The 16,162-nt window shown below is 47.5% G+C and overlaps 1 protein-coding gene across 1 annotated transcript in view; it reads left to right on the forward strand.

The window, feature by feature from the left end:
- Nucleotides 1–16,162, forward strand: part of LOC8024844 (calpain-7) — a 67,435-nt gene that overhangs the window by 16,795 nt on the left and 34,478 nt on the right. Inside the window, exons 4-5 of the mRNA XM_040208142.3 lie at nucleotides 1,461–1,528; nucleotides 6,138–6,398. Of these exons, the coding sequence (XP_040064076.1) occupies nucleotides 1,461–1,528; nucleotides 6,138–6,398 (329 nt within the window). The remainder of the gene's footprint in view (nucleotides 1–1,460; nucleotides 1,529–6,137; nucleotides 6,399–16,162) is intronic.

The following is a 16,162-nucleotide window of genomic DNA, read 5'->3' on the forward strand; positions in this document are numbered from 1 at the left end:
TAAAATTAAAATCCGAATTTCAGAGACTTGGGAATCTGACAAATATAAACTCCAATCAACCTTGATTTTTCAGCAAAAAATAAACTCTGAAAAACACCCTCCAAATTTCCCCAAATAATTAACTCAGAAAACTCGGAATCCTACATACTTATATTTTAATAAAAATTTTGGAAATACAAGATCGTGGTGGAAGGGGAGATCGCAAGTTAACAGCACTCAAAGCAAAATCGTCATGAAGGCACCCTGGGTTTGCCTAACCAGGTGATGTAGCAGTTGATGAAAAATTTACAGTTTTTACTGGGAAAAAGGTTGTCGCAGTTAAAATACTTTCAGCCTTTCCACTCTGGTAAAGAAGGAAGACCAGCAAAGTTGTATGCTCGTTTCATGTCTTTCTTCTTCGTCTTCGTCTGTTTTGCACACTGTTTCCTACGATGTATTCCGACCAACTCGCCCAACTGTCCATTCTTCTGTGCTAGCTGGAAAGGTCGCTGCCATCTATGAGCGACGGCGGTAACCAGGCTGGTTGTCTGGTTGCTGCCGTCGCTCATAGATGGCGGTAGCTGTCCAGAGTTTTGTGTAGTTTCGTGTCGACATTTGTTTCGTACCGGACACGAAACCGCGAAACCGGGGAAACTAGCCCTCAACAGCTCTGTTGTAAAACTTGCAACTTGGCTGCCTATCCTTCAAAGCCTGCCACCTGGGTGCAATGTCGTGATAGATTTGTTTGTGACGACTGTTGGAGTGGATTGTTGCAGGTTGTTCAAAGACCAGACCATACAATTTATGAAGTTAATGCCTCATGCGCTTGCTCATAGCTTCCACTGCAAGGCCATAAAGACCTGTTCCCGAGTGCAGGTGTGGACCTATTTTTAATCGCTGCCCTATTTGTGACTCCAGCAAACTAAAGGGGGTATGCTGGTCAGGCAAGATGGCAGACAAGAGGAGATCAGTGTTATCGTTCAGCATGTGAAACACCTTAGATTTCTTGCGTTGCAGTGTAGGCCCAATATTTTATATGAAAGTGAATTGATTTTTGGGCGGTAAAAACCTTCTAGTTAGTGCATAGGAGTGACATGGTGGTAGCATAAAAAATAATACTTTAAACAGTGTGTTTTTTTTCGTCAGCTCGATTCATGCATTTGTTTGGAGCTAGACCTTTGGTTTATTTTGGGGCTACTCAATTTTGCAACATGGAAAATATAGAAAATTCCCAAGCCTCTTCGTAGAGCGAGATTGTCAGACAACTAAATATTGTCCTTTGGGAAGTCATGGAAGTGTGGATGAGGGTTCGCCTTAGCTTTGTTTGATGCGCTTCAATCATTGTATTCCGATTTATGTTTGGAGAAAACATTGAATGCACTCGATAGGTTGGTAAACTTATGTAGCCAAGTGCTACTTTTGTTAGTTTTTGCACGGTGTGAATATAAAACATCTGCAACTTATTTCCACTTTTGCTGCAGAGAGGTGCAACAGAGGATAAGTCTCTGCAGGAGAAGTTGGCCAGCATTGCCACCAGGGGGCTGGAAAGGTGCGTTTTTTTTCCAGAGCTTCTCGGTGACAATTCAGTCGTGTAATTGCTGCACCATTTGTGCCAAACTGGGCCAATGTACTTACCCTGCTACATCCTGCTATATTTCGCCAAAAGGTGATGAATTTGCACCAACGTTGCACCAAGACGTATTTTCACTTTATTAATGCCGAAAACATAATAGCTCGCATCCCTTTACACGGCCGGATCATCATGGTAGGCCTGAGCAAATTTTCAGAACTTTTAATTATCGCTACAACTACAGCACTACTCGATTTGATTCCCTCATGGAACATTGGCAGTACTCGGAAGTCTCGCAATGCCTCTCATGTTTGTGGTCTGCTCTGGCGGGTTGGTTATCTTTATCAAGTGCTCATCTTGCTGCATGCCGGTGCACTGCAGTGACGCAAGAACCACAAAGTACATTGCACAATTCGATGTGTCTTACTTTACCGCTGCGCACCTGCGTGCTGAAAGGAAAGCAACCCTCCAGAGCAGGATGTTTCTATGTAGGCGTCTGGTGTATCAAAAAAAGAAATAATGTGGTGAGTGCTGTGTAACAACCCTACCTTGCAGTAACAATTTCTGAAATACAGTATATTCCACTTACAACGTAACCGCTTATAGTGCAGAACCGGGTATAACGTGGTTTTTTTAAACCACCGGTTCACCTCCCATAGAACTCCATGTAATTACATACCGCTTAAAATGCAGGCGCGCGAAGGGAAATACCGGTTATAGTGCGGTTTTTGGCACAGCTCGCCGACCGCGCCGACGACCGGAGCAGCGAGCTTGCTTCCCTGTGCGACACTAGATAACGGCGCTGACGGCGCGAGTCGCAAGCTGCACTCGCGGGGCAAGGAGGTTGCTCGAAAACGCGGGGAGAAGCGAAGAGAGAGGCTTCAGTTGCCATAGCGACGGAGGGACGCACGCACGAGTCGTTCACGTGCGTGCGTTGCGTTGTCCCTCCGCTGCATTGGAAACAAAGAAACAAACAACCGCAACGACAGACCAATCGCAGGTTGAGGAGAAGTGTTCGCGCGTGTTGCATAAACCTCTATTACAACGCTTCTCCTCCTCCGGTCGCGGGCCGGCGGCCGGCTGCTTCTATTCCACAAACATGGCGTTGGTTGTGATCGTCGTCGTAGACGGCGTGCATCTCATCGTTCTGCGTAAAAGCGCTATCCTTGACTGTGAATTTTCGTTGTGTGTCGCTATGATAACCCAGCACGCACTAGAAGGGAAGATCCACCTACTTGTGCGGCGATGTCGTGGTGGCGCTCTCAAGACGGCAGAAACGCCCGTGTCGTCGTGTTTGTTTACTTCGACTACAGTCGTGATTTCTAAGCATTTGTGTCCTCGAACATCGCCCGGATTTCTTATTTGGCACATTTCATGCGTGTGTATTACTGGGCATACCGTATGAAGGTATTACTGGCGCATACCGTATGAAGGATGCGAATTTTCACGCGTTTTCATCTCCGGAGAAAAGTGATTAGGGTTAGCAATCCTGAACGCTCGCAACGTCCGTCCGCAACCCACGACGCCGTTAAAAGGCTGCGCCAGGCAAAAGCCGCTTATTTCAAAATGTGTGACACACTTGAGACAGAACTGTACTAGTCTGGTGAAATAAAGACTTTCCTCAAACTAAGCTTTATTTTTCATCTAACATAAAATAAACTCTTTTACAAAGGTAAGTTGTCTCATGGCATGTATTTTGGACTGAAAAATTGATATTTTGGTTATAGTGCGGTACCGCTCATAGTGCGGATTTTCGCGACTCCCGAGACATACGTTATATGCGGTCTATACTGTATCATAAACTGCGATATCTTGACGATTTTTGCTTTCTAATTTGAAGTTAGCGAGGATAGTTGGGTATTGCGACAAGATTTGTATGTACTGAGAGCTGTTATGGGCTCTTCCCACCCCTGGCAATGACGTCCGTTGTTGATGTAGTTGCTGATGTTTGTAGCAGTTGTACTAATTGCTGATGTTGCAGTAGTTGTAGTAGTTATCATTGTTAATGTTGTTGAGGTTGTAGTTGGCGATAAAGAATCACTATATTCTAGTGATTCTTTATCGCTAGGTAAAGAATCACTATTTTTTAACTACAGTGATTTAAATCAGATTAATCTGATTTAAATCCAATAAGTCTGATTTCAATCAAACAAATTTTCAATCAAACAAACAACAAACAGAAAAAAAAAGGCAGCAGTTTTTTGTTTGTTTTTTTTGGTGGAGGGAGGGCCTAGGCTGTCTTCAGCTCAAACTCATACCAAAACCTCTTGAACTAGTGATTCCTGAAAATGCTGGAAAACCAATTAGCATGTACGTTTCAACAGGGCAAAGTTAATCAGCCCCAATGAGCGTCTAGTGTCTCTGAGATGAGAAATTTAACCAGTGTAGCGTACCACCACTAGCCTGGGGTCTTTAATGTGCACCATGCAGTAGTGAGCGCGTGACCGCACGCCGGTGCGGTGCTCATCCAGATTGAAACGGGCAGGAGTGTGGATTGAGCTCGGAGAATCCCTGGGTTCTACAGCACGAGCTTTCACTTCACTTGCTCTAAGCTGTGGTGCATCAACTCTTTCCTGACCACATTTATAGAGCGTCAATCACCTGTGATCGACAAGTGCAAAACTGTTTCAGAACTCCCACAGAGCTCCCTCACTCGTGCACCATCTTGTAGGTAGCCTGAAGACTGCAGTTTTCCTTTCTGCGTTTCATTTTCCGTTTCCACGGGGCAGGGATTTGAGCCAAGCATCACGTTGATATTGTTGACAGCCATGGCCGCTTCCACGGGTCTGGCGTGCGCTCGAAAGTGATCCAATTTTCGAAAACCTTCCATCAATATTTTAGACTCGGATAGCAGCATTGGGTTTGATGATAAAGCCATACTTATTTCAGTTCTGATGACCTTTGCTTTACCACATTGAGGAACTGCTTAGCTCGAAGTCATGTTAATCGTGAGGTTTGACTTGAGTTTTGGTAGCTCAAAGCCTTTTTAATGTGAAAGCACTAAGTTTCCCATGGAGGGAACCAACGTCATCACCTTTGAAGCTGTGCCAAACGGCCCCTTCCCCTGTCCCAATGTCGTCTGTAGCAGAAATCTGATGGATAGGCTCCCATTGGCTGGCGCGCGTCATCAAGGAATGAGGCTCCCATTAGCTGTTGTGCGGTGTAGTTCCAAAAAGTGCCACCAGAGAAGCCCTCCCCATGGCGGCACAGTGCACGTAGCAGCCCAGCAAGGTGTGGCGGTGCGGGCCTGGCCATAGAGCCCCCTCGGGCAAATTCCAAAGAGGTTGTACGGTCAAGCTCAGTGCGGCGCAGCCACTTCACGAGATTGCGCGCTCAACCGTCAGCCGCTACCTCGGCAGTACTGAAACGTGGCCGTTTACTCCACTACGCCGCAGATGAACTAAGAGAGCGAAAGAACGGCATTTGTGCTTTCGCATTCACAACTCATAAGAAGTGCTTAGGTGTCCTCGGACTTCTCGAGCTACAATTTTGCTTTTTAATGTCAAAATGGAAAGCATTTCATATATATATATATATATATATTTTTTTTAGATATAGCCATATCTTTCCTGAGCTTGAACCAATTTTTAGAAAAACAAAATTTTGTTTGACGAAGTAAAATTTGCTTTAGAATTCAAGTCTATGTTTTCACGTTTACATAATTCAGATGCCCATGTACTTAGCTTCTTTTCTATGTATGGCATATTGTAAACCTATTAGTTTCCTCAGAAAAAAAAAAAAGTGAAAGCCGTTTACTACTCCCTGTAACACCGAATTAGAGCGCAGCTCTTGAGGAGGAGGAGGGAAGGGTATTGGGGGGGTGAAGTGACCTGGGGGGGTCACGTGACCCGTGACGATGCCGATGATGTCATCAGTGACGTCACTGATGACGTCATCAGTGATGATGACGATGCGGACTCCGATGACGTCATCAGCGATGATGACGTTGATGATGCGGATGTCGGTGACGTCATCAGTGACGTCACTGATGACGTCATCCGTGATGATGACAATGACGATGCGGATGCCGGTGACGTCATCAGTGACGTCACTGATGACGTCATCAGTGACGATGACGATGCGGATGCCGATAAGGTCATCAGTGACGTCACTGATGACATCAGTGCTGATGACGATGACGATGCGAATGCCGGCGACGTCATCAGTGATGATGACGTCATCGGGGAGGTCACGTGACCTTGGCGGGGGGGTCACGTGACCTCGGGGGTGTCACGTGACTTCGGGTGTCACGTGACCTTGGGGGTCACGTGACCCTGGGGGAGGGGTTACGTGACCTCGGGGTTACCTTGGGGGCCGCGTGACCTTGGGATAACCTTGGGGGCCGCGTGACCTTGGGATAACCTTGGTGACGGCGACGCCGCTCAAGCCGGGAACGGGCCCCTAAGAGCTGTGCTCTAAAATGTAATAAAAAGCCACACAAAACATTCATTTCTCTCCATGGTCAGGAGAGAGTTTATGCACTCGGCCACCGATACCCCCAAAATGGTGGATTACTTTTAGTGAATTCAGCGTAGCCCAAAACCTTCTTCGTGCCATAACCGGAGATATGCTCGCCTTCCCACGCCAGGGCGGAGTGCCTCAAGGGTAAGCTGAGCAGCGAGAGCACCATCAGGCCTGCGCCGTCGGCTCCCTCCCTCCAGGGGGCCCGGTCCCCGGGGCCGGCCAGGCTGGGCCCCAGGCGTGTGCTGAGCCCGGTGTCTTCCGAGGCCTTGTCTCCAGACCACTCCTCTAGACTGGGACCCAACGGGGAGGGCGCACAGGCCCCTAAGAGCAAGCTGCTGGTCAGTGGCAGTGACGGCTACACCCGCGAGGAGATCGAGGTGCTCAGGTAGATGTCGTTAGCCTTTTCCTTATCCTTTCAACCCTTTGAATGCCATGCCCGAGTGTACTCGGGCACATTCTCGTGTGGTTTCGTTTTTGGTTTGCTCCCTGCCCTTGCCAATTGGGCTGTCATTCTTTTTTACATGTAGAGTCATGTATGAGCAAACAATGAAAGCAATGGTGTCCCTTTACGATGGTATGTCATTTTTTTAGGCGACTTCTGTTTCGGTATACGCTCCTTCGTTGTTGCAGAATGACAAATCTGTTTTTCAACCTCGCACTTCATGGAGGGCACCGATATGTAGAAATTACTAATTAGCTCGATATCTGACGACTGAAAGCAAGGAAGTTACAGTTCTGAATAAACAAAGACAGAGTAAGGCCGCTCAGAGTAACCTCGAGGTGCGAGGTCAAGGTGCCACTGCATAGTACCGTTACAGTGTACTAGAATACTTGTGTAGTGTTGGGACCGGAGCGGCTCGGCAACGGGAGCTCGTGAGGGCGCGTGTATTGACAGTTCGTGGCGGCACTGTAGTCGAGTTATCGAAAAAAATTGCGCAGCTCGCCGTTTTTTTTTCTCAATTTGAGCGCTGCACGTGTCGTTACCACGAGTTTATGCACTCCATTTCACCTTATGTTGTACCGCAGCGAAGGCTAGAAGCGCGAGCTCATAGCGTTGGCAGCTGCACTTGGTGCACAAGAGCTTGTGCCGCCGAGATGTGCCCTAGAGCAAGGAGCTCGCGCTTGTAGCCTTTCCTGCGGTACAACACAAGGTGAAACAGAGTATAGGGCACGTAAAAGAAATCGGTATTTTCAAATCTTTTTTTTTTTAAATTTTTGCGGTAGGCAGAGGGTTAATGAAATGTTTGATGGGCCATGTTGCAATTGCAGCTTTAAAGGGAGCCATCATTAAAGGCCAACCTAATTTAAAAAGTTCGCAAACAAACAACGAGGTTTGAGCGAAGGCAACAAGGCGCTCGTTTTTGTTGTGTTTGTATGTCCCTTCTCGTTTTCTTCCTCAAGCCTCATTAGCTCTACCAACCCACTCGTTCTGTCCTGAGATATTCATCGCTAAAATTTTGAATTCTTCTCAAAATGATGTGAAATAGTTGCTTGTTTTCTTTGAATCTTATAAAGCATTACTTGTTCAGCCCATGTTGTCTCAGTTTTTGGACTTAAGTTCAATATTAAAACGCGTGATAAAAATTGTCACGGCCAATAAGCCATTTCTTACAAGTGAACGTCGGGTGGTCCCCGGATGGTCGTGGCAGCCATGAAGAAAGAAAAGATTCTCACCCCTTTGCAACCGTCGCTTGCTGATTCGTCGCATAAATGAACACAAGAATGAGTGACAAGTGAAGCGAGCTGATGAAGGTCAAGAAAAAGAAGACGGGCAGAAAGGAAGACTGACAACGTAGCAGCTTGGGCGAGTTGGTTGCACATGATTACACACACCGAAGCGCACTATAGCAAACAACACTCGCACCTTGCACACGAAAAATAAATCAAAATTCAAACAAGCCGCGCTGACTGACAACTCTTTGTATATAACTTTGTCTTCTTCAACCTCTAGCACCACCGAGTTTTCCCAAATCATGCGCACCGATCTCCTAGATGCCTAAAAATTTTTTCTCTTTTTCTGTCAGGTGTAAAGATGGTGTACTAATACAGTTGTTATAGTTTCTGGCGATATGTTCTGCTTCGATAATTTCTCGAGTTAAAGGGCAACTCCACTCCATTTTTACCATTTTTGGGTTATGATCTGTTTAGTCGAAGCCGGCGACCCTGAATCACGAGATATAATTTGTTTTTCGGTAGTGTGTATAGCTTTGTAGATATCGCGAATGCAAGAATCGGTCCGGCGGCACGGCGAAACCGAAACTACCGGTTGAAGCAGCTTGGCAACACTGATACTAGTGGCGCGTCGTCGGCATGACCTAGTTCTAGTCCCGCGCTTCTGAGCCGACGCGCTGACAAGGTCTGCTCAGTCACACGTGGAGTTTCAAAACAGAAGGTTAGTGTAGTAACTAGCGATAGATGGCGCCACGTCTCCCAGGGGTGCCGTGTTTTGAGCACGAGCGCGGAGCGCGTGGAATAAAAGATCATTCGTTCGAATCTCCATGCTGGCTGATGCGTAATGCTTCCTACATGGTGGCAGCGATTTAAGCCAAATTAGTTCGTAGCGGTTCAAAGAAACGAAACAACGCTGGACAGTAGGCCCGGAGAAGGTGGCGACCGCGAAGAACGCCAAAGTGAGCGAACGGCGACCACCATGACAAGCCTACTACCGCCGCCGAAACCGCTAGACATGGCAAGCGAACCCTGGAACGCATGGAAGAAGTGGCTAATGGAATTCGAGCTGTTTGCGGTAGCAACGCACCTGATGGACCAACCTGACAAAGTGCAAGCAGCAACACTTCTCGTCTGCATCGGAGAAGAAGGTAGGCGAATTTACACTACCTTCACATTCGATAACGAGGAAGACAGAGAGAAACTCGAGGTCCTGAAGAATAAGTTCGCGGCGCACATGAAGCCAGCGATCAACCTCACGTACCACGAATTCATCTTTGGGAAAAGAGACCAAAAGGAAGGTGAGAAGTTTGATGAGTGGTTGACGGAACTGAGGGTGCTTGTACGCAACTGCGAGTACGGCGACGTCGAAGAACGTATGCTAAGAAGCCGAATAATACTCGGAACTAAAGACCGACAGTTGCAGCAGAAACTGATTAACGACAATCCTACCTTTGACAAAGTCCTGGAGATATGCCGAACAAGGGAACGAACTGAAGAACAGTTCAACGAAATCCACGGAAAGGACGAGCGACACGAGGACCCACTGACAGTAAAGGCGCTTAGAAGATCAGACCAAGCCACCTGCCACCGTTGCGGCTTTGTTCATCGCGCGAGCACGTGCCCAGCTACTGGAAAACAGTGCCTTAGTTGTGGCGAGCTAGGCCACTTTGCAAAATGCTGCAAGAGCGAGACCCACACACCAGACAGCCGTCACCGACGCCAGTCGAAAAAAGGACGAAAATTTGATCCCAAAGTACGACAAGTAGAGCGCGAGGATACGGACAACAGCGATGAAGATTATCTGCTGTGCCATTTAACCGTAGATAAGATAGAGAAAGAAGACCGATGGAGCGAGACAGTCACAATAGAAAAAGATAGCGTACGCTGCAAGCTCGACACCGGGGCTAATTGCTCAGTCATCCCAGAAAGACTGATCCGTCTAATATCAAACAAAAAAGTCCGGAAGTGCGATACCACACTATCATCGTTTTTTGGCCACAAGAAAAAAGCATGTGGAAGAACAACACTGACAGTGTCGAATGGAGCCAGAGCTGTCCAGGAGGAGTTCTTTGTGGTCAAGGAAGAGGTACCGGTGACGTTGGGAGGAGAACTGAGTGAAAAACTTGGAATGATCAAGCGTCTGGCTTCTGTGTCAAGAGAACACGAAGACACAAATGCAGCAGATACAAATCTTTGTGACCCTGCCGGACCATACGCAGACGTTTTCAGCGGACTGGGAAAGGTCAAGGGATTTGTGTACAACATGAAGGTGAAGCCAGGTTCACAAGGCGTCGTTCGCCCAGCCAGGAAGGTGCCTGTGGCACTGCAAGAAAAGGTCAAGTGCGAACTTCAAAGAATGGAGAACCAGGGAGTTCTGACAAAAGTGAAAGAACCGACAGAATGGGCCAGTTTCATGGTAGTTGTCGCAAAGAAGGACAAAGTGCGCATCTGCATGGACCCAGTTGACTTGAATCGAGCCCTGAGAAGAGAACACTACCCGATGACGACAATGGACGACATTGCCGTTCGAATCGCGGGAGCGAAAGTGTTCTCTGCGCTAGACGCATCCTCGGGATTCTGGCAGATCGAACTTGATGAAGAGAGTTCAAAGTTGTGCACCATGAGTACTCCGTATGGAAGGTACAGGTTTAAGAGAATGCCCTTCGGAATAAGCACAGCACCTGAAGTTTTTCAGCGTGTCATGAACGAAGTACTAGATGGACTCACCGGAACAGCAGTCGTGATGGACGACATATTGGTGTGGGGAAAGACTCGCCAGGAACATGACGAGAATCTGCGACACTTGCTCCAACGCTGCCGTGAAGTGAATCTACGACTTAACCCAAAGAAGATCCAATTCGCGAAGACAGAAGTCCGCTACCTCGGACAAGTGCTGACTGGAGATGGAGTTGCTGTTGACCAAGAGAGAATCAAAGCCATACTGGAGGTCAATGAACCAAAAGATCGCAAGGAACTTCGAACATTTCTCGGAATGATCACCTACTTGTCGAGCTTCATACCACGACTTTCCGAGCGTGCGGCACCACTACGAGAACTGCTGAAAAAAGAGATTGCATGGGTATGGACGGTAGATCAACAAAGAAGTTTCGAAGACCTGCGAGACGCTTTGACGAAGGCACCAGTGCTGGCTTACTACACTGCAGAAAAGCCGATTACGCTGTCAGTCGACGCAAGCCAATACGGAGTAGGGGCCGTTATCACCCAAGACGGAAGACCAATAGCGTACTCATCGAGATCTTTGACAGCCGCACAAATGAAATATGCGCAGATCGAGAAAGAGATGCTGGCCATTGTTCATGGTTGCAGCAAGTTCCACCATTACATATTCGGCCAACCAAACGTAACAGTAGAATCCGACCACAGGCCGTTACAGGCTATTTTCATGAAACCGTTGCATCAGTGCCCGATGAGACTGCAGCGGATGAAGATGGCTCTCCAAAGATACTCATTGGAAGTAAAATTCATACCTGCAAAAGACTTGCAGTTAGCGGACGCACTGTCACGGTTTCCCACGAAGGAAACAATGCAAGAAGAAGAAGAGAAATTTCAAGTCAATTCACTGGAGCACATATCTGTCACACAAGATCGGCTAAATGAAATAAGAGACGCAACTGCAGCCGATGTCCAGATGCGTCTACTGCGCGAGTATGCACAGACGTCATGGCCCGAGCAGAAAGAGCAAGTTCCTCAGCTCGGAAGGCCATTCTGGTCCTACAGAGAGGAGATCCACGAGGAAGACGGCCTTGTGCTACGGTCAAACAAGATAATAATTCCAACGGCCATCAGATCCAAGATTCTCAACTTGCTCCACACGGCACACGCGGGCAAAGACAAAATGAAGAGAAGAGCCCGAGAAATTTTGTTCTGGCCCGGAATCAACGCTGACATTGACCGCGAACATGACAAATGCAGCAAATGCGAGAAGTACAAATCAAGAAACACCAAGATGCCACTCCTCAGCCACGCACTGCCAACGCTTCCTTGGCAGTTGGTCGGGACCGATTTCTTCACTCATGAAGGAAAAGACTACATAATCCTGGTGGATTTTTACTCATTTTATTTTGAGGTAGAAGAAATGAAAAGTACCACAGCTTCCAAAGTCAAAGAGTTCTGCCTTAAAGTATTCGCAACACATGGACTGCCGTTGAAACTTATAAGCGACAATGGCCCACCATTTGGCAGCCAGGAGTTCAAGCAGTTCTTGGAAAACCTGAAGATAGAACAAGTTACATCAAGCCCTTACCACGCTCGATCAAATGGCATGGCTGAACGAGCCGTGAGACAGGCCAAACAACTCTTGCGAAAGAGTGCCAACACTGAAGAGTTTTACCGCTCCCTCCTTGAGTGGCGCAACACTCCACGAGACGATGTCCTCCAATCGCCAGTACAGAGACTGATGAGCCGACACACAAGAACACTGTTACCTGCGCGATCGGAACATTACCTGCCGACTGTTGTGCCACCCAAGGCTGTCACACGTCGTCTCACAGAAATAAGGCGGCAACAAAAGGCGAACTACGATAGAAGCTCAAGAACACTGCCAGACATTGACACGGGTTCTACAGTCACCGTCTACAACACCCTGCGGCGCACATGGTCACCTGCCATAGTCGTGGGACATTCAGTGCCGAGGTCCTACGACATTTTAACCCCAGGGGGTCGGGTCCACCGAAGAACCCGTGAACACTTACGAACGGCGACGGATTCTCGACGAGAGCTGACCTCCACGGGGAAAGACACAGCCTGCACGGAAGAGAGTCCCAGTGACTTTAACCAGAGTCAGCCTCACCCGGGACCGCGGCCGCGAAGAGGAACAAGGAAAAGAAGGCCACCACAACGATACCCCAACCATGTTGATGGTGACGCTCTACGCTGACTTTTCCAGAGAAAAGAGATGTAGTAACTAGCGATAGATGGCGCCACGTCTCCCAGGGGTGCCGTGTTTTGAGCACGAGCGCGGAGCGCGTGGAATAAAAGATCATTCGTTCGAATCTCCATGCTGGCTGATGCGTAATGCTTCCTACAGTTAGATGCACATTTTCTTTTTTTACCGCTTCACTTTGGTGGGATGCACCAAATGTAGTAATTTTTAGTGTGTATTTATAAATTTGCCGGCCGAAAAGCGAATCCGACTGCTATAAATATGATGCGGTCGGTGCCGGCGCAGCGTGACTGTATTTGTTTCTTGCGCGCGGACCGAGAAAACGAAATAATGGGAGGTAGATGGACAGATCTATCCACAAGTGGTCTAAGTTGTTAAAGCCAAGGTGCCTTTATGTGCACGCTAGTTAGATCAGCCGCGACGTGCTGCGTGCAGCCGATCGTGCTGGGGCAGCCGGCGGACGGTACGCGAACGGCGACGGCACCGCATCGTTCTTCAAAGACGCGTTTCGTGGTGAAACCCGCAACAGTCAGCAGCCGCAGATCCCGTGTGTAGGTGTCTGGCGTAAAGTGCTGGGAGCAGAGCTTCGCGTTGGAGCTCAGAGTCAACGGTCTTCCTAAGTCTATCCGGCGAACGGCACCGACCCACACCTTGTGCCTCTTCCGGTCTCTTGGGAACTGGTGGAACCGCAGCTCCGAGTTGCGCACCGGGTTGTTGGTACAACCCACAGCACTACAAATCCTGATCGACATTGCCCAACGCGAGACCGGCAAATCTGTCCGGCTCCACGACGCGCGCGTGAGCGAGCAGCGCCGCTTCGCTCTCTTCCGCGCTGTCGCGGAAGCAATGCTGGAATTAAAGGAACTGCCTGGACGCTAATAAAAATAGGAGAACACAGGATAATGTGGTAAACACCTCGTGCCGTCAGCAGAATCGCAGAATGCCACGGGAAACTAAGCGTTCGCGGCGTCCGTACGAGAGCGTAGGACTAGACCTACGTCATTGCCCAGTGTTGCTTCACTAGCTCACCCGGTGCCAGCGTTGCTCACCCGCTTTCGGGCCGCTAACCGAGCCGGGAGAACATTTTTAATATTGGTTTTAATCGGTAACGCGGCGTCGGTTTGACATGATATTTTGGGTATGACCGTACTTTGACCTCCTAAAGCGGTATCAGTCATTTCGATAGGGTCGACTTTTTGAGTGGAGTTGCCCTTTAATTGGTTTCTGTTCCTACCTAAAATTGTACAGGATGGCAGGTGAACGTCGCACCCACAATCCCGGCAGTGTATGCCTACATGCCCTGAGTTGGCTCTGGAGCTGTTGGTGTTTTGTCCCCGGAGCCTATCATTAAGGCATCGTCCGGTCTGACCTATGTACACTTTCCCGCACGAAAGGGGAAATGAGTACACCACTTCATCGGCACACTCAACAAACCTGTTCTGATGGTTTTTGGTGCAGCATACTGTTCGGTGGGAATCAGGCGAGTTGAATTGCTTACACAAGTTGCCAAGCTTATTGGGAGCAGTGAAGACGACATTGATGTTGAACTTGTTGGCGATTTTCTTGATGCCATGGGAGAACCTGTGGAAGTATGGAAGCATGACAGGTCTCATAGATCTTTCTCTGGCTCTTGGCTCTTGGTTCTTGCTCTTGGTGTGGCATATGTTCTCGTATTTTTTTTTCTCGTATTTTTTGTTTTCAAGATGCTTCTTGAAAACAAAAAATACGAGAACATATGTCACACCAAGAGCCAGAGAAAGATCTACGAGACCTGTCGTGCTTCCATACTTTCACAGGTTCTCCCATGGCATCAAGAAAATCGCAAACAAGTTCAACATCAATGTCGTCTTCACTGCTCCCAATAAGCTTGGCAACTTGTGTAAGCAAGTCAAATTGCCTGATTCCCACCGAACAGTATGCTGCACCAAAAATCATCAGAACAGGTTTGTTGAGTGTGCCGATGAAGTGGTGTACTCATTTCCCCTTTCGTGCGGGAAAGTGTACATAGGTCAGACCGGACGATGCCCTAATGATAGGCTCCGGGAACACAACACCAACAGCTCCAGAGCCAACTCAGGACATCTAGGCATACACTGCCGGGATTGTGGGTGCGACGTTCACCTGCCATCCTGTACAATTTTAGGTAGGAACAGAAACCAATTAACTCGAGAAATTATTGAAGCAGAACATATCGCCAGAAACTATAACAACTGTATTAGTACACCATCTTTACACCTGACAGAAAAAGAGAAAAAATTTTTAGGCATATAGGAGATCGGTGCGCAAATTTGGAAAATTCGGTGGATGCTAGAGGTTGAAGAAGACAAAGTTATATAAAAAGAGTTGTCACTCAGCGCGGTATGTTTGAATTTTGATTTATTTTTCGTATGTAAGGTTTGAGTGTTGTTTGCTATAGTGCGCTGTGGTGTGTGTAATCAAGATTGACAAGTTACCCTGGGGTATTAAAAACATACTAAAACAATCTTGGACTTTAGTATGTGCCGTTTCGTTTCATTATAAAATAAGATGGAAAAAAAAAAACTGCTTCCGAGTTTTAGATATTCCTTTCAAATACCTAATGTTTGGCCTTTGCGACCAAGGAAATGGGCATTTCATTTAAAATGCTCACCATCCGACAAACCGAAAGTAGCAGCTAATTCTACGCTGAAACAACTTGCAATCCGCTTCTTTAAAGTCGCAATTGTTTTTATGTAAATTAATGAAGGGTAATGTAGCTTGTACCGTCCAATACATTGAAGCGCCATGTTGCTAACGATCGTGCCGCAGTGTAATTGATGCCGCGGTACGACCGCTGGCAGGTCGTAGCTGTATCAGAAATCCTCTGTGCACTTCACCAAAGTGGCACCAAAGATTCATATTTTCGCGCGTGCAGCCACGCATGCGCACACCTTCTGGATAACGCGCCGGTGTCGACACCTGTCGCGATCAATACCACGCGCTTCAGGCGAGCCCCTCCGGTCCCAACACTACCCAAGTATTCTAGTACACTAGTACCGTGTCTCGAAAAATACATTACCGAAAATATATTGTAGGTTGTAGGTGTGCAAACATCGATTAACTTTTTGTGCATGAAATAGTGTGTCTTTTATAATTAAACACTCTTCACACAAGATGTCAAATAGGGTTACTGAGACCAAAAAATCGCATTTGGCATGTGGAAAAAGAAAAACCAAAAAAAGGCACTCAAAGGTGTTAAGTTCTCTCCTGTGTTGTTGGTGGGCACTGTGGTCAATCAATTAGTAATGCAGTCGATCAGTCAATTTGTAGTTCTCTTATTCGGCCAAAAAAATCAGCCTTCATTTATTGCACTTGCGAGGAGCTTGAGGTGCTTGGTGTCATTGTTGGTCTCTTCCGTCTCTTGTTAAAACTTTTCGTTTAGAGCATTACTGGTGGGGCATTGTTGAAAGGTACACTGTGGTCAATCAATCAATAATTTGGTCGATCAGTCCACTGGTAAGTCACGGAACTGCCCATTCAATCAGTCTTTATATTATACTCGCAAAGTGATTGGGGGCTTCGTTGTTTGTCTCTTCCTTTGTCAAAGACCTTTTGTT

This window comes from Ixodes scapularis, unplaced genomic scaffold (assembly GCF_016920785.2).
Source record: "Ixodes scapularis isolate PalLabHiFi unplaced genomic scaffold, ASM1692078v2 PGA_scaffold44__24_contigs__length_19508400, whole genome shotgun sequence".
Taxonomy (NCBI): Eukaryota; Metazoa; Arthropoda; class Arachnida; order Ixodida; family Ixodidae; genus Ixodes; species Ixodes scapularis.